Source organism: Vipera ursinii (genome assembly GCF_947247035.1).
Source record: "Vipera ursinii genome assembly, chromosome: 6".
In the NCBI taxonomy this organism is placed as follows: Eukaryota; Metazoa; Chordata; class Lepidosauria; order Squamata; family Viperidae; genus Vipera; species Vipera ursinii.
In genome coordinates this window covers 194,095-218,165 of record NC_139515.1, presented here as the reverse complement: position 1 = coordinate 218,165, position 24,071 = coordinate 194,095, and the positions used below count along the sequence as shown (strand labels likewise).

Here is a 24,071-nt window from a genome sequence, read left to right as displayed (position 1 = left end):
TTTCTAAAAGTTTGACCCCCAAATTTTTATACAAAGTATTATTTAAATCAAGCACATGACAGAATGTTGACAGTTATGGTGACTTGAACAAATGAAGAGAGACAATAGAAGGAAGATACAAATCCAATGCAGGAAAACAAGATTGTTATAGGCTGCTGTACGGTGTAAAATAGCAATATTTCAAAATGAAAAATATTAAGTGTCACTCACTACCCTCTTTATTTTTAGACAGCTTGGCAAACCGCTGCAATTTGCAGTCAAGGAACTCAACACCCTCAGATCTCCATACAAGAAAATTGAAGCCAGCATATTCCATCGCCAGCATTTGCTTTCTTTCAAATGCATCCAGTATGGTAGTTTTAGATATTACATACATTATATAAATCTTCCTCTCTGTACTATTTGGGGTTTTTAAAAAAATGATTTTCGGTGAAACACTTCATCCAGTGGCTTTGATCAACGAAAGGCCAATAGATTTAAAGTTGGAACAACAAAAACTTATAAAAATCAAACAAAGTTTGTAGACATCCACAGCATTAAGACAAAGGGCATTTCTGGTAAAATCAATAAATTCTCTGTTTCTTCCTTCTTTAAGAGCTGGCATTTAAACATACCATTACCTATTAAAATATAGTTAACCAGATATTAGGAAAGCAGTTGGAAGTGTTGATTGCAAGACACTGAAGCAAACAGAAAGACAATTTAAAATTAGGGTACCAGGGACCCCTGTCCCTCTCTCTACACACACACACACACACACAAGCACAAGGAGTCCTCGGTGCCCTCTGAGCTTGCCTGTTCTCTTGCAGACGTTTCATTACCCAAACTAGGTAACAGAATCAGTGCCAGTCTTAATATGCAATATACCTAAAATAATTTTGTTTACCTTTCACAAATAGACCAAAAAATTTTTTTGGCACCATGTAAAGACATTTTAAATCAAGAGCTTGGAAACATAGAAGCTATGGATTGTGTGTGTTTTTAAAAGAGAGATGCACAAGTAAAACTTTTAGGAACAAGAATATGGTCAGTTTATTGTTGCCCAAGTTTCTGATTCTACAAATTATCAATTTTTCCTTTTTTATTTTGCATTTTTAATATTTTGAGTTTCCAAATAGATTATTTTTTATAAATTTGTTGTTTCTTTCTGAATTTACTAGCTTAAAAAATCATCAGATCATCAGATTTATTTTTATTCCCTTCATAGCCAATATGTTAATGATCTATTCTCTTCCGTATTAAAGTTCTCTTTGGTAATTTTTGATCATCTGTATTCTGTGCCCAAAAGAACTAATATTGCTTTGTTTATCTTCTCGTGGAAGCCGGTTTGGCAGAGCGGCGAAGGAGGCTGTCTGGATTGGAAAGAGGGAGGCTGCAAGTTCTGCCGTAAACCCAAGGCCAGCCAGGGGAAGGACTCTGGGCCGGCCCTGCTCTCTCAGCGAGGAGGAGGAGGAGGAGGCCGCAGCAAGCCACTTCCCAAATCTCGCCCATAAAGCTGCAGCTGAGACGGTCCCCAGGAGTCAAGACTGACTTGAAGGTATGCATACCCACAAAAGGTTGCTATCTGCAACTATTCAAATAAATCTGTATTTAGACAAAACAGATAGAATTCTGGAAAGCAGCTGTACTTCCTCCCAATACTCTCCTCTGACTCCTCATCCAGCAGAAAGAACTAAGTGTTTCAGCAGTTCCCTGGCAAAAAAGTTTTTTTTTACTTTATCTTTCTAGCTTTTTATTCCCAAACAAGCCATACAGAGTAAGAATTTGATGTTAACACTGGCTTCTCCACTGTGGAGCTCCCCAGAGTTAAGAGCTTGCTCCAAAGTGCACAGGCATAGAATAACATAAAAGTTGGAAGGGACCTTGGAGATCATCTAGTCAAACCCCCTGCTCGAACAGGAGATTCTACACCATTTCAGACAAATGGCTGTCCGGTCTCTTCTTCAAAGCTTCCAGCGATGGAGCATCTACAACTTCAGGAGGCAACCTGTTCCGCTGGTTGATTGTTTCACCGTTAGGAAGTTTCTCCTTAGTTCTAGGTTGCTTCTCTTCTTGATTAGTTTCCATCCGTTTCTTGTCTTACCTTCTGGTGCTTTGGACAATAGTTCGCCCCCCTGGTCTTTGTGGCAGGACCTCAAATAATGGAACTCTGCTATCATGTCTCCCCTAGTCCTTCTTTTCACTAGACCAGACATACCCAATTCCTGTGGCTGCTGTCATATACTATTGGCTCATATTTAAGTGAATGTTGACTCCAAAATGCACATACACACACTTACATGCAGTATGAAACTGAGCAAAGTGTCAATATTAAAATAGGTTTTAACTTAACTTTCATTTTGTGAATATTGACTCACTGTGTAGACAATTCTACCAATTAGCCCTAATTTTGCTGAACTTAAAAGTCCCCAAAACACAAATTAAACACTATTTATTTTAAGCCATGCTGGAAATTACTGAAAAACTGAGACATGAATTCCTACAAAACAAAAAGATTCCTGAGAAGCTATCCTTCTGGTGGGTTGTTTTTACTCTAAGAAGTAATACAACAAATAACAGAAAGCTTTTTCCAAGAAAGTCATCTCATTTGGAAAAGTTGTCCAGAACCTACATTCAATGAAGTAACATCCCTTACAACTAGAAATTCATTAGTCATAAAAAAATACAGATATCAGATTAAGAAAGCACGACCATCACAGGTGGAAGGTAGTCACTAACCCTGGATTACAAAACATAGCACAGAAACACCCACTTTGTGTTTCCAATTCCAGAAGAAGCCCCAACTAACTACAGTTCACTAGATAATAGGGATCACGGATCCAATCTACAAACAAGAGGAGGAGGGAGGAATGGGCAATAAATATGATCAACTGCTTTAAGAGGTCTCTTTTTAAAAAAGAAAAAATTGAATGTCACATCCGTTAAAACAGCTGCAGAATTACAATTCATGGAATATCTGACTTGAGAGAGGCAGTCCTAAATCTCACAACATATTCTGAAAGAGCAAATCGCAGTGCCCTCTAGTGGCCAAAGCTCTCAACTCTCCAAGTGGTCCCAATGGCATGCAATCTGTTTTTTTAAACTATTAAACCATATAAAATTGAAAGTCTATTAGAAGTCAATGGGTAAACGGCCCTGTGAGGCAACTGGGGGTCAAACACAAAACCAAAGTTGATACAGTTAAAAGACTCAGTTCCCACACCGATACTTTACACGGCATTTGAAAAAAACACAGATCTCCCCAAAAACAAATATGCAGATGTTGTTGCATCTGGCTCTTTTTCTCTTTTCTCTCTTTCTGCCGATGCAGGTTCTTCCAATGCGATCTCCCCATTCCAGATACTGATGAAATCCGCAAGTTCATACATCCTATTAAGATTTATGATCAACGTGTTATAGTATAAATAAGCAGCATTATTGAAACAACTCTTCAGAATTATATTCTTTCAGTATTTCTATCGTTTTGAAAGGAAACAATCACGGAGGTGCCTTATTTTTAAATGCAACACAATGGGATGCGATGACAAGGTGCGTTGCAATAGGAGAATGTCCTGCGGGGTAAACAGCACCATCTGCTGGCAACTCCTTACAGACACCCTCTACCTGCGTCTCTATGTAAACAGGTGGACAGTTGGATTTTGATGACGGAATGCGTGTCCAGAAAGTTGCAGAAGCAAAATTCCCCCTGTGCCTTCTTGGCAGAATTTGTGGTGGTGATTTCACCAGGTCTAGCGCTTTAGCTCTTCTAAATCAGTATTCCTCAACTTTGGCAACTTTTAAGATGAATTCCGAAAGTTGAAGTTGAACGCATCTTAAAGTTGCCAAGGTTGAGAAGAAGCCTGGCAGAGCACTTGGCAGCTCAGCCACTGAAACAGTCACGGGATAACTCACCAACGGCAGACGGGAGACGAAGACGTGCAGAAGCATCCTTGATTTGCCTGCTGCTGCTGCTCCTTAAATATAGGGCAGCCAAACAAAGAGCCACTCTTCCATGTGCCTCTCGCCAGGAAGGGCATACTCGGGTCTGGTCTCATTTGCCCACAAAACGTTTGGAAGAAGGAAGGGAGCGGGGGTGAACTTTGGGAATCACAGCACAATGTATGCAGGAACATGTTTAATGAAATTATAATTAATATAGTCTGAATCTGCTGTCCAACCCTATTTTTATTTCAGCTAAAATGCTGGTACACTAGTTTGCTTCTATGCTATCACAAAGAAACACTCTCTCCCTCTCTCTCTCTCTCTCTCTCTCTCTCTCTCTCTCTCTCCCTCCCTCCCTCTCTCTCTCTCTCTGTGTATTAAAAAAACATCCTAACTGGTAAAACAAGCCCACAGTCAATTAGAGCAAAATGTATGCAGACGCAGGTGATCCCTGCCACTTAATTTTCAAGCAGCAGAACATTTTACACAGTTTGAAGGCCTTACCTACTGCTCTTTACTTTCTGCAACACAGAACACACAAAAAGTTTTGGTTTATTGGTAGAGGCATATGAAAACAATAGCTCAGGAGTATTCCAAAACTATTCCCATCAGAAATGTTTGGAATATTTCATCCAAAGGATATTACAAAATGATGATATGAAATGTTATGCTTTTTGATCAATTACTGAGCATCTGCAAAAAAAAAAAAAAAACCAACAACCCTCCATCTATCAAGACAGTGTGAATAACTACTTTTCTCCCCACAATACCAGGCTTTGGGATTTGTTACGCCAGTTCAAGAGACAATCGTTTTATGCGAACAATGGGCAAAATCTGGGCTGACCACATTTCATTTGGTCACCTGTCACTTGCCGGTTTTCATCTACGGGATACGCTGAATGCTTGGAGTTCACAATATTTGTGGCCTGTGGGTAATTGCTCTTACGGCCCGTAATTTGCTTTGATACTTGAAGCCACAGAGAGTGCATATAACCCAATGAAACAGCAAGAACATATCCCAAGCTTGCTGTCCATTACCTATTTTCCTTTCGATCCCCTTTTAATTGATTGGACACTTGCATCCTACTCTCCGCGCAAATATCCCTCTAAATATCCCCATAAATATCCCTCTAAAATAAGGCCTACTTATTTCTGAAGAAACCCAGGACACACCACCAGTACATGGTGTGTTGCATGGAACTTGGCACAGGTGAAGAGACACTTATTAAATTAGAACCAAACTTTTATATTTATTTTATTTTAAAACTTGCTTTTAAGGCTTATTTCCTTGACCCTTCTACATTCATACATGCAGGCCTATGCATTGTAAATCCACATGTGTGTTTGTGGCAATACCACCATCACAAACTGCAACTGCAAAAAAGAGTTCAGTGTTTGTCAGGTAACTGCATCCCTTAGACATCTGGAACAACCCACAAAACCTCACCTGCATTATTGTACAAATGAAACTAATTAGGCCATTTGGGTCAACTGCAACATGGCAAGTAGAACCGATCTAATCCACATCCTATTCACAACAACATCAGGATATCCCTTCCTGCCCAGGGGCATCCAACCGGCTTCCTGCTCTGTGACAGCTTAGAGATGGTGGAGATATGTTAGAACATTAAGGGCGGCCGTTACATGAGATCACTTTGAACTGATTTTGGTGGAACCATGCTACTACACTGGATTGCACCCTCATTTGTAATAAAGTTATTTCTGTTAGACTAAAACTATTTCACCTTAATGATTTTCTCTGGAAGGATCTGATAGATTTTGCAGCTCTCCGTTTTCTTTTGAATTATATCCCATTTAGATACAGGACAATGGAAAGCAATACTGCACATTTTGGGGATCTTATTAAACCTGGCAATTAATTATAAGGTTGGACAGAATTACATGCTGGTAAAAAAACTCACTTCTCTTTCTATAGTCAAACAAGCATTTATTACCAGGTGTCCCAACTGAAGGATCACTGAAATATATGCCTGTACTATAATAGTTTCTATACTTAACTGCCCATTTTTTCCTACTCTTAGGTCCCTAACATAAATATTAAAAAAGAGAATTGCAGTAGTACCAGTTTCCCCCTTTGATTTGCTTTTCCCTCTTCTGCAAAGAATAATCATTTTGTTTAATAAATGCTCCAATAATGCTAGACTTTATTGAAGATATTCAAGGCCTATAGTAAATATAAAATTTCAAGGGGACGCCTTTCATGGACTCTGGGAATAACTAACAGCAGGTTTCATTTGAAGTTCTGCAGTTTGATAATGACTCCTTTTTGCAACAAATTCAGGAATAACCTGGTTTTGGGGTAAGAAACAAGCAATTCAAAATAAAAAATAGTAATATTAGCGGAAGTGAGACTTTATAGCGATTTATAGTATTGATGGTGTCAGAAGGCAAAAAAAAAATTTGAAACAGTTTGGAGGAGAAATCCAACATTAACTCAAAAAATCACATATATGTTTATTCAACATTTTAATGTATATTCATCACATTATCCCCAGAAATGAATACTTTAATAATATTATCTTGACAATATATCCGGTCTGATCACAGTTGTAAAAAACTGGCATCAATTCCTTGGAAGTAGAAAAGAATAAAAGCAAAAGTTGGAAATAAATCCAGGGCTCTCCGTTTTAAGTAACTAAGAAAAAATTGGTGCAGGTTACATTATAGTTACTCTGCTGGTTATTTTTGTCTACTACAATGGCAACAATGCAATCTTCATCAGTTTTTAATTAGGCACTTAAAAAGGGTTTGCCCTGAATTTAAAACTAATAAGCTGCACTATTTAAAGGGAACTTCCAATGTAAAAATAATAAATGTAGAAATCTACAATAGAAAAACTGACCGTTAAATATTATATATCTTGAACAATTTAGCAGAATCAATTAGCATTTCTTTTCAATTAAATATTGACTAGCATAATATCATAGGAGATATTTTTTTCAGAATCATCCTGATGTAGAGAAGGGAAAAAATAAATTATTCTTAATACCCACCAGCTCTACTTTGGGGTCCTCTCTCCAGACAATGAAATGTGAGGGTTTTTTTTTTCCTATAATGCACGCCCGGGGCGGGCCTGGCCTGCGCACCACGCATCCAGCCCATGGGCCGCCAGATTGATACCCCTGCTCTAAAACCTTTAAAACCTCCACAAGGTGAGACCATGCAAAGCCAGTCGGGTGCAGTGGGTTAGGGTGCTGGGTTAGAAACCAGGAGACTATGAATTCTAGTCCCGCCTTAGACACGAAAGCCAGCTGGGTGACTTCGGGGCCGGTCCCTCTCTCTCAGCCAAACCCACCTCACAAAGTTGTTGTTGTTGTGGGGAAAATAGGAGAAACAAAAAGGAATAATTTGCAGAATAACAGAGTTGGAAGGGACCTTGTAGGTCATCTTGTCCAACCCCACCCTGCTCAAGCAGGAGACCTGATACCATTCTAGACGAGTGGCTGCCCAGTCGGTATTATGTACTTGCTGTCTTGTATAAAGTAAGAAAGGTGAGATTTTAAAAAAATCTAAAAAAAGCTTCAGTTCCTGGGCGAAGATAAACCATTCAGGCCGAAACCTGCACCTTAACCGAATTAGTAGCATCTGACCTGAACATGGACAGAATCTCACTCTTAAGTCACTTATGCAAGAAAAGAGACCGCTGCTTTAAAGCACTCCTGACATTTTAAATTGTGTAGTTACAAAAACTGTAATTTCTATAAAATCACAGGATTAAAAGAATGACAGACCTTTAACCAGGAAAGTTCTCCAACCTCTACCTTCAGAGCACCCCAGCCTCCAAGCGCTCAAAGTTACCACAGGGCGGAGCAATTTTAGCCCCCACTGATAAAGTTTCCAATGTAAGATTAAAACGGGAGGCCTCAGGCAGGCTAACTGCTCCCGTCACCCTTCTCGGCTCTTCCTATAAATAACCTTTAAAAGCATTCCTGCCCTTTCCCACAACACCGCAGCCTCACTAGATGGGGCTCCCGAGGAAGCGAAGCCGAAGCGGACCCTCCAACTCCTCAGACGTTGCTCAGCCCCGATTCAGCTTCTGATATTCTGGTGTGTGTGGGGGGGGGGGGAGTTGCCGGTCCCTCTCCCAGCGGGGAAGCCCCTGGCATTCCCACAGCACGACTCCCGGTGAAGAAACATCCCAGTCAGCATTCCCATAGTGGGTCCCAGGAAGCAAGGCAAGCCAGTGGTGCACCCAGCATCAAAGGGGGGGAGCTCCAATTCTACAAGTAGGGAGGTCAGTGCCAAACACTTAAAAGGCTTTTCTCACCCTTAGGCAAACCAAAGGGAGGAGGGAGGGAAGGACGCGTTGGATTACCCGCCAGGCCTTCGAATGAGAAGGTGCTGACATAAAAATGAGAGCGCCTTCCTTTTACCTGAGGTTGGATGGGGAGGCCAGTCTTCTCTCTCTCTCTACTGGGAGGTTTACAATGACTGGCATCTCCGTTCTGAAGAACCCGGCTTCCCTATGAGCCTCTATAAATACATACACGCGCAGGGATCCTTTTCGGAACAGGTAGACAACAAGCCATAGTGTTTAAATCTACCATTAATAAAGTTCCATGGAGAATTTAATACGGTGTTAGATGGTAATTTGGTAGTTTTTAGTGGTAAGAACATCACCCAGGCTGCCAAGAGATGTTTTTGTAAAATGAAGCTGAGCGGTGTTTTTTCAGGCCATCTCCACAACAGAATTAAGATTGTGAGTGCCTTCAGAAAGGCACAACAGCTTTCAGTTGAGAAGTTTCTGAGGGATGATTTGTAAGACTGTAGTAGCAGCAGTTGCCCAATACTTACCTATCAAGAGTGATTCCAGATCATTTTCTAATTTCTGTAGCAACTGGATCACACGGAGAGCTGCATCAATTAGACCCAAGCTCCTGTTGTCAGAAACAAAAAAGGCCCATTTACAAGTGAAGAAATCAACATGACATGCAATGCAATTATATCGACACATTGTAAAACTCTACAAAACACGATTATATATCAACAGAAAACACAGAGCAAAGCAATCCTTTACCATTATTACACTTTGTGGTAGCATCAAGATGTTGGCAGAAAAAAATGGGATTAAGGAAAATGAGGAATGGGCTGAATGAGCCTCAATTTAAATCTGACACTCGTGGCCTGTGTCCTACGATCATCCTGTGAGCGTCCTGGCTCAGCTGGGTTTGCCAGCACCCAGAACCGAGGGGGTCTCTTTAGCGTAGTGGTAGGGCAAATTAGTGCCGAACTTCTACCTGCTGGACTCTTAAGGTTCACCCAGGCAGCTGCAGAGAGAACCGGTTTAGCCCTTTGGATGGCCTTTTAGGGCAGGCCCAGACAACCTGGAGCTGACAAGGACAGAAATGACCACAAGTAACCCTTTCTAACCCAGGGATGCAACCGGCGTAGGAAGCGTAATTCCCCCAAAGCTGAACCGGCTGTGGCCTCTTCCCTCGGTTCCAGCAGCAACGACGAGGCCAAGAGAGTCACCAGACTGCAAAGCCAGCTCTGAAAATGGGAACGTCTAGAACACAGGTCTCCTGCGGCTCCCAGTCCTCTGCCATGTGAGGGTCCAAAAAAAAAAAGTGGGACTAAAAAAGTTCAACCAATCAATTCAAATATGCAGGGTAGGTGCATATCTCGCCTTGGCTCCACTCTTCAGTCAAACCCTGTTCTGCGCATGCACACATGTACGTGCATGTGCACACATTTTTGTGGCTCCCAGTTTTTCCTTTTGTGAGGGAACCGGTTCCGAGTGGCTCTTTCACTGTTTCAGGTTGCTGACCCCTGGTCTAGAACATCCAGAGCCAAGAGAGGAGCCGTTTCTGGCTGCTGAAGGCCTCCGATCCCAAAGACGCTCTTTTTTTTTTTTTGCTGGGGTTCAGCCTGAGGCCGTTCCTCTCCATCCAGATCCTAAGCAGAGTTCCGGACACTCCGGCCATTTCATCCTTGACCAACGGCCAGGTTCATTCAGCACTATGAAAATGAGCATTGCCACGAGAGGTACTGTTCATAAGATCGGAAAAAATATGCTACTTTGACACTTCAGACTCTCTTAGTGATTTAAGTACTATTAAAATGAATCAGCTTTCACCAGCTGAACCGAGAACAATGTTGTCCAGAAAATGGAGAATGTCTGAAATCTGCAACCACCAGACATGCAGTTGCCAACTTTGGCTTGTTTCAGATTACTGATGAATCAAGACAAATTATAGCTATCACCACACATTAATTAATTCTTCTCCTAGCTCATTCCCCACGTTTTCAGTAACGCCAGAGATTGTTATGTGTTAGAATATCTAGATATAACTCACCCCTCTCTAAAACCGCAATTTTCATTCAATTTTTAAAAATGTAAGGTATTCAGTAAGAGGTCATGGAATTTTAAGAAAGTATGAAAAGAATCAAGTGGTGCATTTCCTGCACTTTTCCGAAACGCAGCTCTCCGCTCGCTCCTTCGGGGGGAGGACCCAAGCAGCTGAGCTGGGCTGCCTCTCGCGATCCATCACCTCCGCATGGAGAACTCACCGCATATTTTTTGCACAAACTATTAAAGAAGCAGAAAACTAGGATTTTTTTTCACAAGAAGTGATACTAAAGCATCATAAAAGTGGTCTCCACGATTGCTATTTCTTCGTAAAATTTTAGGTAATACCTTAAACACAGTGAGTACACTGTGGCAAATATTGGCACACATATTCCTGTTTTATACGCTGTTACTTGGAAGTAATTTCATCCATAGTAAGGGAGATTTGTTTTTTATTTTGTAAGTCTCATACTACAATATATACACTTTGTATAGACATTGTTCTTCTTGAGATCAAGAGACTAAAGATATTACCCAGGTAGTCCCTTGTGTGTTTAGACACACCTAAATGAAAGTAAAAACAAGCAGTGCCCAAATGCTGCTTATTCAATCAGGCTAATAATAATTAAGTCCAAAACATCTGGAGGGCACCAACTTGCCTATTTTATTAACTTAATTACTATTAACTTTACAACAAAATTACTATATCAAGCTAAAATATGATTTTTTTGCATTTTTTTCTAAAAAAACAAAATTAGTTTTACAGTTTGGACTATGGTAGAAGAAATATGTGCACTGCAGTTCGACAGTTCGAGTCTCACCGACTCAAGGCTGACTCAGCCTTCCGAAGTCGGTAAAAATGAGGACCCAGATTGTTGGGGGCAAATATGCTGACTCCATAAACCGCTTAGAGAGGGCTGTAAAGCAGTGTATAAGTCTAAGTGCTACTGCTATTGTATGGAGCAGTACTTCTCAACCTTAGCCTGGCTGGGGAATTCTGGGAATTGTAGTCCACACATTTTAAAGTTAATAAGGTTGAGAAACACTGGTATATATTCTAGTTCAACAACATGTACAGTTAGAAGATAAATGTGTACTGTATCTGTGCATATTCAACAAGACCTAATAGATAGTAGCAAATGAATGGCCCTAAAACTAGAAATTTTAGGTTAATATGTAATTTCTGTTAGGTTTCAACAACTGAACCTAATCAAATCATCTTGTCAATCATTATCATGATCTGTCTTTGGGAGATAATAGCTCAGGCTCATGTAGCAGGCTCTTGTAACAATTATTATTTGGTGGTTCATAGATACTAAAGTACTATAAAAATAGCACAAAACTATGAACGGTGCCCTGAACTTGCACCTCTGAATAGTTCTACTGCACAACATATTCAGGCAGCATAAGAGAAGAAAACAACTGCCAAACACCCAAAGGAAAAAAACAGACTGCAAAATAAAGTCTAAATCTAAGCATCTTTGAACAGAATCAAACAAATACAATGTTATGCATTGGTCAGTTAGCCTGACCTATGAATTCATTCACTCACAAGGTTTCATTCCGATGCCAGAGACAAATCATCTCCTATTAATATGCTGAGAGTAGACAAAAGTTAAAGTGAATTAATACAGAGATGGATTTCAAAGAGAGCAAGCTTTCCAAGTTAAATCCGATAAAAACTCAAAAATATGAACAAATGTCTGAATTTAAGCATTCAAATAAAGCTATGCAAGTATAGGCCCCACTCACAGGAGCCAAAACTATACCTCATAACATTTTGGTTATTTGCACACTGGACGCAAGCATTCCGAAGGCATCGAAAACATTCAGACAGCACTTGCAACTGTGAATCTAGGTGTGCCAATGCACTGGCATCCTGGCACGTCACTTCAATTTCACGTGAAACTTTTTTCAAAATTTGCAGGAGATCTTGGAACAAACTTTCAGTCGCTGTTTCCCTGAAATGAAAAACAAACACGAAGTATTATCAATGTAAACCTGTGTAACAAATTTGCAAAAGCCTCTTTTTTAAAAACAAAAATTGCCTTATTTTGAGGGGAAGAAAGAAATTTAGACATCTACCCAATGAAACTTTTTCTGGGGAAGTTAATATTTCTAGTCCAGGTATCCAGAAATTCAAGCAAATTGACAAATCTCTGCTTACGTGACAAGATTTTAAAATTAGATTTAAATCTACCAGAAACGGGGATCTACAGTGCACCTAGAATCACTCTGTACAACTGGGACAAATGTAGCAGGCTTGCTGGCTCTCAGAGAGCCATCCTATGCGAACCTCCTGATGCAGATCGAAAACTTAATTGTGCATCAAGCTCCCTTCGCCCAGTGCGCTCCCACAGGGAGGGCCTCCTCAGGGTGCCGCCGGTTAAAGACTGCCGGCGGGTAACACCCAGGGGGAGGGCCTTCTCAGTGGGGGCGCCTGCCCTGTGGAACCAGCTGCCCGCGGAGCTTAGGGCTGCCCCCGACCTCCGTTCATTCCGCCGGGACCTGAAGGCCTGGCTCTTCGAGCTCTCTGGCCCAGGCTGAGAATATTTTTAAATTTTAATTTTAATTGGGTTTTTTACTGTTCTCAGGGTTTTATTTAATCTTTTTTAATTTGTTTTAACGTTTGTATTGACTCTCTTTTAAATGCCCTGTAAACCGCCCTGAGTCCTTCGGGAAAGGGCGGTATATAAATAAATGAATGAATGAATGAATGAATGAATGAATAAATAAATAAATAAATAAATAAATAAATAAATAAATAAATAATTTTTCCATCAGCCTTCATTTCATAGTCCCATCTTCATAGAACCCAGCCGAGCCGTGCCTACTGGTTCCAAAAGCTGTCCAACCTGGCTTCTCCTAATCCAAGCAGCATCCTCCAAATTTATTTTAATAAATACCGGTAAATTCATTATGACAGAAGGATGACTGCTAGGTTCTATAGAAATCTAGAGTGTCAGCACCAATTTGTACACTGCCATTTAATTTAGGATTTGCATGGTGGATACCAAAAACCAAGAGAGACACTAGAATGGCAACAAACTCTGAAGAAAGTTTATTCAGAAATTGTCCCTAAGTATACTCACAGCACCAGCTGGTCCATCCTTAATTTAAGCCAAAATGGCAAGGAGTTTTCGGAATCTGACTCACAAAGGGGTTGCTTTCATTGGGCAGGTTTTAGAGCCCTGTTACCTCTCTTTTCCCCTTAACCCTCAGAGTTGCTTAGCTTACGGATCAGCAAACGAGGATGAGATATTAATGGTGATTACATGCACGGCAGGTGCTGGGCACCTGCTAGAACAGAAGAGGAAATAATTTTCTGGTTGAGATAAGAGCATAAAGTTAAGCGTAAATAGAAAGAGCAAACTTATCTAAGGAGCCTCTCTTCCAATGTTAAATGAAAAGTACAGATCAGTCACGTGAGGACAGGTTACCCAAATTTCATTAGTTGATCTGGAGATTTTCAAGGAGCGTATTCTTTTGATCCAAATGGGTTCGCTCAACCTATTTTCACTGGCTTTACGGTATAACATTCCACAGTAACTCTAAGTGGGGTTTGGATTCAGGGCACAACTGGGGGATTCTCCACAATCACAGCTCCTGCTGGAAAAGAAGGTGGCAGCCGTGGCTTTTGTCCTGTGTGCAAATTGCCCCGTTCCAGGAGGTCCTGCTCATGGACAATGAAGATTTAATACAGGTGGTCCTCGATTTACAACATTCGTTTAGTGACCATTTGAAGTTACAATGACACTGAAAAAAGTGACTTAAAGGTGACTGGTTTTCACACTTACAACCATCGTCACATCCCCATGGTCACGTGATCAAAATTCAGATGCAAAGTCAATGGGAGAGCCAGATTCACTAAACAACTGTGTTACTAATTTAATAATTGCAGTGATTCACTTAACAACTGTGGCAAGAAAGGTCATGAGGCAAAATTCACTTAAACGTCTCACTTAGAAATAAAAAAATTGGGCTCAATGGTGGTTGTTAAGTCGAGGACTACCTGTATTTCATTATATTATATAAATATCACTGTATTGAGATAATACAATGTATCCAAATTTATTCCAATACAAAGGAAACAAAAAATGTGCCTTAATCATCTTCCAACTGGATTATTGCAACCTGCTGTCAATGGGTTGGCTGGAAGACCATCCAGGAATTTCAACTGGTCCAGAATGCAGCAGTGTAAGTGCAGCTACTCCTCATTTAGCTACTGCAATCAGGACTGGCAACTTGTTCGTTCATCGAAGTGCTTGCTAAGTGAAACTGAGGCCAGGCTTATTATGCTCTTACTTCAGGTTTGCTTTGCTTTACAGACCTGCGAAGGTCATAAATACGAGGATTGGCCAGAGTTACATCAGACTAACTGCAAACAGTCACCATACAAGGCCAAACAAGAACTGCCTCTGCGTAAGAGCATTCCTCATCACTCTCACGAGCTGCGCTGGCATCCACAGGCAACTCAGTGTGCTGCTATCGCCTATAAAGTGGCATCAGGAACAGGTGATTTGCAAGAACACTCCCTCTAACGAGGAGTGCATGTTCCAGGTCCCTGCGTTGAAACTGTCGGCCATCCCACCTTGGCTAGCTAGCAAAGAAAGGCTATCTGGGCCATGGCTACAAAGAGGAGAAAGGCTATCTGGGCCATGGCTACAAAGAGGATACTTTACTAGGAGGCAGGGTCCAAATCAGCGTTGTTCGACCCTGACAATTTTAAGACATAATTTACAGAATAACAGAGTTGGAAGGGACCTTGTAGGTCATCTAGTCCAACCCCCTGCTCAATCAGGAGACCTTACAGCATTCCAGACAAGTGGCTGTCCAGTCTAGTGAGGGAGCCCCCCCCCCACAACTTCGGGAGGCAAGCCCTGTTCAGCTGGTTAATTGTTCCCACTGTTAGGAAGTTTCTCCTTAGTTGCAGGTTGCTTCTCTCCTTGATCGGCCTTCGGGTGCTTTGGGAAACGGGCTGTCCCCGTCCTCTCTGTGGCAACACCGCCGGAAGGTCCACACAGGGGTGGGGGGTGAAATCCACATGGGTGTGTGGATTCCTCAGGCAGCCAGGCTGGCTAGGGAATCTCGGGGTGTGGGTGGAAAAGGCTGGACTAGATGGCCTCGGAGAGCCTTTCCGCCACGCGCAATTAATTCCACTGTGGCGCCGGCTCCACGGGAGGCCTTCGAGGCAGACGCGGCCCCCGCTGCCTTGGGGACGGGGGGGGTAAAACTTCACCCCCGAGATGAGCAGCGACGCGACCGACCGCCCCCTCCCCAGTCGCCGACACGCGTGCGCGCCTCCCCACGTCACTCCCCGCCACCGCCGCCGCCGCCCTCACCTTACTGCCGCGTCCCGGAAGAGGCTCGCAGCCCGCCTCAGCGTGGCCAGCCCGTCCGGCAGCGTCGCCGGCTCCGAAGCGCGTTCTGCGAGGCGCCTCAGCTCCGCCGCCAGGCCGGGCGAGGTTTCTCCGCCCGCCGCCATTGCGAAGGGAACGGAACGTGCGTCGGAACGCCCGGAGTTGCGTGCTCGGGTCAGAGGTCACGAGGATTCGTTTGACGAGCCGGGCGCCGCTTTCTCTTTCATTCTCGTCGCAGCCGTCCCTCTCCGCATGCGCAGAGAGTCGTGGTGACGTCGCGCGCGTCGCGGCGTAACCTCGTCGGTCGCAAGCCTGAGCCGCGCGGTTTGGGGAGCGAAAGACGGGCACGTGCGCGCGCGCGTATTTATTGCAGCAGTTTAATCGTTCATTAATTTGAGGACGTCGTGATCTCGTGATGCCACGTGACTTCTCGACGACGCACTTACCCCTCTGGCGCCCTCGTTCGCGTCACGTGACGTTTTCCCCCTTGGCGGAGCCGCATTTGGGGCTCTTCTGCAGGATCCGAGCGCCGGGAGGCGGACAAAAGCCCGGGAACGTTCAGCAGTAAATAATAAACACGTTAAGCAGGAATACCCCGCTTTCAGAGGGGCCCGGGTGATTTGCTACGGTGGAAATCCCTGCAAGCATCCTGGGATTCCTGGCAGACTTTTATTACCAGGCGAGACGGAAGAGCCTTGGTGGAGCAGTGGGCTAATGCCTCCTTAAGTAACACCAGCTGCCTGCAACTAGTGCAGGTTCGCATCCCACCAGGCTCAAGGTTGACTCAGCCTTCCATCCTTCCGAGGTAGGTAAAATGAGGACCCAGATTGTTGGGGGCAATAAGCTGACTTTGTAATAATGCCGCTGGTGTGTGTGTGTGAAAGCCCTAACAAGCAGGCATATACATAGAATGAAGGCTACTGCTAAGCTTGTAAGCCGCCCTGAGTCTTCGGAGAAGGGCGGGATATAAATGGAATTAAAATTAAAAATTAAATTAAAAGTGAAATTGCCAGTTCGAGCGCTTTCGCGCAGCCGTTCAGTATCAGGTTGTCATTTTTACAATGATTTCGTGTATTCTACACCACTGAAAGTTTATGAAACGTACAGTAACAATATGCAATAAAAAGCAGTGCTCTCTGAAATAATATGGAATACCAAAGACTGAAAAAGGCACCAAAAAAAATCAAAAGTCAAAAAAATAATAACGATGGCAGACCTAGTGTGCTGTAGCTTTCATACACGTGCACAAAAGAGAGGCGTGGTTTCAGCGCTGGCTACGGTTCTGCCTTCTAGGGCCCAGCAAAGAGAGCTCCTATTCCCACCAGGCCCCCTCCGGCTATTCCTTTTAAAGACTCTTCATTGAAAGAAACGGGAAAGTCGACCCCCTGCAATCACCAGCTTCCGGCAGCATCCTTGTTCACAGGAATCCCCGCGGGCATTCTTGGGAAATAAAAGCAGGTGTAGCTAGAAGCACCCTGCAAAAGGTGATTTGGAATGGATGACAGTCACACGAAGAGATGATGGGGGGGGGTTTCTCCCTGACGTGTCTTTTGCTAAATAGCTGCTTTGTGATTGGCCAAGTCCGTCACTTTGCTCCCAGGATTCAGGCATGCCCTGCTTTTTTTGGCCTGGTCTGGTGTTGGACGTCACCAAACAACTCCCGATGAACTAAAGGCCAATTAGATTTTTCCAATAAGTTTCTCTCAAGACAGACTCTGCTTCTAGTGGGTAGGTGAACAGATAAGTATGAAATTTTCTTGGTTTTTCCCCCCTACAAAACCCATTCGCTCCTGCCTTCTTTTGGAATGGGTTAATTCTCTGATTTGAAATCCAGAAAAGTTAAGCAGGTGCTGCCCGAGTAAATGCAAGTATGCGTTGCCCTGGGTGCTAGAGTAATAAATGTAACATAATTGTCATAACAACAGGATATTTATTTCTTTAATGAACTATTGAGAAGATATGAAAGCCACATATTGTACGCCTGCCTGTCTGTCTGCCATATAGCTTTTAAATTCACAGGACAGCTGCCATGAAATACATGTTAAATGTGTTAGAATAAGGGCAAGTCTTTATATATACTTACCGGTATTCTATCCTTGGAAAAAAGGCTGGAATTTACCAGCCTAACCCCATTTGTCCCTGCAGCTTGGCCGTCTCTAATATTTCTAGCTTTGAAAAGAATGTGTGGTTGTTTCGGATTATTTCAGTTTTCTTCAAAAAAATAAAATAAATCCTGTCTACTGTTGTAAGAGCTTTTAGATGGAGGAGCATGGTTGTTAGAAATGTTAAACAAACAAGCAAGATTTCAATCAATCTGAAGCTAAATAAACAGACAAGGGCTACGATGACTTCAGGCAAAAGGAAATCTTCCATAATCAACATGAGAAATAGGGATTAGTATTGTGTCAAGGATATGTAAGACAGCCATCCCAGAGTTCAAGTTCTTCAACCCCTACTCTTGCAGATCACCAAATTATAAATGAATAGGTATTTCATTTAATAATAAATTTCTTTGTTTCTTATTAGATTGAATACAGTTAATGAAATTCATGAATAAATGGAACCGGTTCCTTTGCAAGTATACAGTATTTCTGCCTTCTTTAAAAATCAATTTATCTTCATTGGTTAATTCCTTGAACTGAAAATAATAAACCACAAACATCTCACTCACAAACAATTGAAAACGGGATAGCAATGGTGCAATATATATTACGTACCCAGATTATTGGCACAGTTAGTGCTGTATAATACATAGAAATGCAAAATTGCATAGTATGCAATTTCCTGTATAATCTGGAAAAAATATAAAATTAGAAAAAAGGCTCATAATAGAAAAAAGATTGTGGAAGGGAGTTATACATTTTTAACTGTTTAACTTTCTTTTTATAGCCGCACTTACTACCCCAAGATGTGGCACAAAATTTTCTCCTTCAAAGTTCTAGGCGGTAGACAGCATGTGATCATACTGTTCTAAAGTGACTGAGTCTAACAGTTTCCCCAGCCTTGCCATTCCACCAATGTGCTCAGAATTGCAAACATTTTCTGCTGGTATGAGTTGAAAATTATGGAAATTCTGGTCCAGTGCATCCAACCTTGTTCTAAAAAAAATAAAAACCAAACAAGATGCAAAGCCACCAGGAACTCTGTGTGTCTGTCTGTCTCTCTCCCAGAAGTAGGCTGTGGCAAATTGCTTCTACTGGTATTGTTTCCTAGAAAGCTGTATGGATACAGGTAATCCTTAAGATCATTCAATTAACAATGACCTCAGAAAAAATGACTTACAACCTGTATTTGCACGTGATCATCGCACCATCCCCACGGTAATTTGATCACTATGTGGGTGCTTGGCAGTTAACTCACATTCACAACTGGTTGCCACATCCGGCAGTCACGACTACAATATGCGATCTCTTTTGCTGATTTCTGGCAAAGAATACCTATTGGGGAAACTGGATTCATTCAACAACCGTGTGATTTGCTTAAGAACCATGGTGATTCACTTGACAGTCACAGTAAAAATTGTCCTAAAATTAGGTCCGATTCAACTTATGACTGGAAATTCCGGTTCCAGTTGTCGTAAGTCAAGGACTACTGGTATACTGTATTCAAAATGTTCACAGAAAAATGACTTCAGCTTGGTTTTGCTCAGCTTAGTTACAAGAATAGAATCAGAATGAATAGAAGTAGAAATAGAAGAGAATAGAGAATAGAGAATAGAATAGAATAGAATAGAATAGAATAGAATAGAATAGAATAGAATAGAATAGAATAGAATAGAATAGAATAGAATAGAATAGAATAGAATAGAAGGCCAACCTTAAGAGCTTTCCAAAACCTTAAGCAGGGTTGAGCTTTATTAGATTATTGAAAATTTTCAGGCTTGTTGGCTGGATTGGGTGATCCAGAAATATTCATGAGTGATGCAAGAAGAACTGCCAGGTTGCATTTGCAGGCGCCATAGAGATGTTGTCTTCCGCTTGGGTAACAAGGCCATCTACAGTAATGATAGGAATGGAAAGGATTTCAAGCAGCTGCTGTCATTTGCAGCATCCGACTTCAAGATTCAGAAAGCAGCGCTGTCTCCCAGAGCGGTAGAGACAGGATTTTCAACTAGGCAGTTTTCCCTGTTCTCCATGAGGCTGCTTTGATCATCCTTCTGCATACTTCTTCATCCTGGGTTACATTCCTCACATTGCACAGTTGCTGCTTCTCTGCACCCAATCAGACTTTGCTGCTCGAACTTGAATCCAGAAGACTCCATGATGGGGTTTTTACACACGCGTGCCGTACCTTTCCTCTGTGACTTCCGCATCAGAAAGATGCGTTCCCTGATTGTTCCATAAAATTAAAGTCCTTCAATGTCTGAATCCATGAAGAGATCCAAGCATTGTCAAAGCTGAAACAAAACTCAAGTTGCTGCCAAAGGTTGTATAGGGTTGAACTGTACCGCCATCGGTCCCCACACGTGTGAGTAGGATGCAAGAATATGTCTTCACAATGCGGATTGGGTTTTACTTCCTTGAAGGAGTAGTTTACGCTTGGATCACACCAAGATGTTGACAGCAGCTGAACTGTCCTTCCTGCTGCACCTTAGGAGTAGCAAAGACAAATTGTCCTTGGCTGCCCTAACTGCTGGAACCGAGAAATGTTCAGAGTTGTCTGTTTCAGGTAAAATCTTGCTCAGCTGCTGACCTTGATGAGTGAAGGATCTACCCCAGAGGTCCCCAGTTCCTCAGCCAGGGGCAGAAGAGGAGCAGCGTTGGTCCAAGAAGTGCATCAGCTTTATACGTTTTTTAAATTATTATGTTATCAGATTTCTATCCTGCTTTTCTTATTAATTCAAGGTGGCAAACACATAACATAACATTCCTTCCTCTCTTTTTTTCCCCGCACACCAACTCTGCGAGGTGGGTTGGGCTGAGAGGTACAGACTGGCCCACCCGTCCGTTTCTGACTTAATTCATTGCCTTAGGGGTAGTTGCTCAGTGACTGTCCAAAGTTAGGACCGGCCTATCTTTACCACTCGGATTCGAAGTTCCGACGGTTGCTCCCCCCTCCAGCTTCGTGACCAAATTTCAGGTGCTCAGCAACACGGTTACATTTATGGCCATTTGCCTCAACCTGTGGTCACATGACCACAGGTTTTGCGAACCATTGGTTGACTTTAACAACTATGGTGTTTGCATAGCAACCACAGATTTGCTTAACGACCACTGCAAAAAAGTTGTAAAGTCATTTAAAAAATCATTTTTCAAACATTACGGCTTACAACTATGATGGGAAGATCCATTATGTCAAAGAATACCCCTACTCTTCTTGGGGACTCGCAGCAGGCAAGAGAGGGTCCCAGGTGCAGATGGACGCTCATCAGCGAGAGAAGCAAGCTAGAACTAAGGAGAAATTTCCTGGCAGTGAGAACATTCAACCAGAAGTGGTGGCTGCTCCATCACTGGAGGCTTTCAAGAAGAGACTGGACAATCACTTGCCTGAAATGGCACAGGGTCTCCTGCTTTAGGAAGGAGTTGGACTAGAAGACCTCCAAGGTCCCTTCCAACTTCATTCCTATTCTGATCGTTTTATACAGCAGAAAAAGAATGGAGGAGAGGAAATAAAAGTCAGGAACATTCACCACAATCCTACATGTCCAGTTGGTCAGAAATGTCCAGAGACTGAGCACTGCTTACAAGGAAGAGTCATAGCCTAACTCCTCTAGGGAAATCCATGCAGTCGTTCCTAGGAGATCCCAGACATTTTCTTTCTCAGCCACTCGGGGGCCTCTGCAGTGCCAAAATCTGGAGGATGGTGAGCACGGCATTGCAGGGAAGCCCCCCCCCTGTCTAAATCTGAATGAACCCAGATATCTCTACACTTTTTTTAAAAAAAAACTGGTACAACCCGTTAAAATAAATCACATTGGTTGTGCAGTAGCTAGAATGAAAATTGGGAAATTATTATTTTTGCAAACTCAGCCTGAGAAAGGCTCCCAATTCTGCTATGTTCTACCAACCATTTCCATCAGATTATATTCATCCTTTTGAGTCTGGCCCTGACCTACCAGACTCTTCTGAAAGGCCTTCCGTGGAGTCCTGCCTTATTCAGCTCCTAATTAATTGATGTTCTTAACATTCAATTTATCTTGTTCCTTTCACTCGTTTATAGGGAGAGAACAGCAAGATAACATAGTTGAATTGCCTAGGAATGTAGCTTTCTGTTGCTTGTTAATCTTCTCTTGTGGTTTCAGTCCCAAGAACAAACAGGTGCTTACCTAACCGGTCACAATTCCCCAAAACATCAGGTCAGTGTTTCTCAACCTGGACGACTCAACCGTCTGTCCCAAAGGGTACAGGCGTTCCTGCCTGAGCAGAGAGTTGGACTAGAAGACCTCCAAGATCCCTTCCAACTCTGCTGTTCTGTTATGCTGACCTTGCTTTCCAGACGTGTGCCAGAAACTAATATTTTAATCTGGTCTTCACGATCCTCCCAATGGAGTCCGAGCCAGGCCGACTTCATTTATTCTGACCTTACACTTGGCCTTTCAGCTATTTTAGTGAAATTTGAACACCCTCGTTCTTTACCTTGTGGAAACAGAGACCACTGTGGGTCGCTTAGCCCCCTCCAGAAAACAATCCTATGATAATCTGCCACTTCAAGAAAAGTGCAATATGGGAAGAAAGGCATTGCTGTTTTTTTAAAGTACTGTTGAGTGTTTACTTTAAAATCAAATAATAGCATTTGAAATTCTGAATAAAAAGGAAGTTTGGTATCTAAATTGCTCTACGCAAGCTCAAAAAATAGTAATATGAATTAATGATTGACCTGAGGTTTATTCATCTGTTTGCTTTGGTATTCATAAAAATGCATAGTTGCCTTAGTAACCAGTACATCACACAGATTTTCGTCTATCCTTGATCTAAAGTGCACTCTCTTAAAGAAAGGCATACAGTTTCTCAGGAAAACGCTTTCCCCCTTTCTCCCACCCTTGTTTGGAAAGGAAGAAGTAATGAATTGGCCTGCCTTTAATGGGCCCATTTTGATTTTTTCTCGCCTCGGCAAACAGTCTCTGCTTTCTGAAAGTTTCTGAAACACTCCAGCAGCCCTGCCCTTCGCTTGGTGTTTAGGATGTGGCCGCGTCCTTTGAAGCGCAGTGCCTGATCAATGGAGACGGAACTGAAATTGCAGTGTAAACGGGCCTTCGCCTGTGTTTATAGGGTGGGACTCGGGTGGTGTGTTCATAGCCACCATCTTGACTTTTCTGATACACATGGGTGCCTCTTGATTTAATCAACCTCTCTGCTCACAGATGTATTTTACCTGTTTACAGCAAGAAAACCTTTGAGATACAAACTCCATTTACAGGGACAGTAAGGCAGGACTCCTGAGGTTGAGCGCCATGCAGTTGCCATCTCATGGATCAGCCCTTCTCTGCTTCTGCCTGTTCCTACAGCGACTAAACCCGTGTTTGTCAGCCTTGACAATTTTAATCTGTGTGGATCCCTGTTTTTGATGTGCGTGTCAGATGATGATGACCTGTATTAGCTTTTTAAAATTTATTTTTTATGTTTTTTAATGTTGCATAATTTTAAAAAATATTGTTTGTATCCCACCTTCTTTATGCTGGTTTACAACCGTAATTAAGGTTTGAGTGAGTGATGCATAAGTCAAATCAACCTTGGCGTCAGTGCTGTAAGCCAGGCTCTGCAGCCTTCCTTCCTTCCTTCCTTCCTTCCTTCCTTCCTTCCTTCCTTCCTTCCTTCCTTCCTTCCTTCCTTCCTTCCTTTCCTTCCTTCTTCCCTCCCTCCCTCCCCTCCCCTTCCTTTCCTTTCCTTTCCTTCCTTTTCTTTCTGAGTAACCCGGCCACTGAGGCTGGAACACGGCATGAACCAGAAACCAAGTACGGATAATGTGGCCAAAACAGTGAGTCCATCATGTTCATGGGCACCCCATTAGTAACAACTATAAATACCCTTCCTTGGTTGTGTAATTATTGGAATGTGTAGTTATTTTAAATCAAATATGGCTTTGATGCACATCAGTATTTTCTTCTTGTAGGCATGTTTTTTAAAAAAAAATTACTTTTTTTGGCTTACAGTACTATGAAGACAGAGCCCAGTAAACTTTAAATTGGCTACTATTCTTAGAACATCAAGGCAAAGCTGTTGGCAAATGTAAAATAATATATTAAAACAATATTTATTTTCTAGGAATGTATGGTTTTCAGTGTCTTTTTGCTACTTAATCCAGCAAAGAGGAAAGGGAAGAAATGGCTGTAACTTGACTATGAGTATTGTTTCTATCCTCAGTCGATGCTTTCCAAGTCAAGCAGATGCACATAGTAAAATAAGCAAGCAAGCATGTAATTTGCAAGTTAGAAAACCTAATGGAATAAGCTAGGAGAAGAGATTTTCCCCTGTAAACTGGCTTTCCCCTAACTAATGTTATCCAGAGGGGTTGGTTAAACCCTCCTAGAATTCCCAACCAAT

At 42.2% G+C, this 24,071-nt stretch overlaps 1 protein-coding gene across 24 annotated transcripts in view; it reads right to left on the bottom strand.

Annotated features, from left to right (window-relative positions):
* Positions 1-15,793, bottom strand: part of ATXN10 (ataxin 10) — a 109,977-nt gene extending 94,184 nt beyond the window's left edge. For all 24 annotated transcript variants that reach the window (XM_083365863.1, XM_083365872.1, XM_083365875.1 and 21 more), the window contains exons 1-3: positions 15,574-15,793; positions 12,001-12,192; positions 8,737-8,819 (exon numbers count right to left, since the gene is read on the bottom strand). In XM_083365863.1, the coding sequence (XP_083221989.1) occupies positions 8,737-8,819; positions 12,001-12,192; positions 15,574-15,716 (418 nt within the window). In that variant the 5' untranslated portion in view covers positions 15,717-15,793. The remainder of the gene's footprint in view (positions 1-8,736; positions 8,820-12,000; positions 12,193-15,573) is intronic.
* Positions 15,794-24,071: the final 8,278 nt, after the last annotated feature.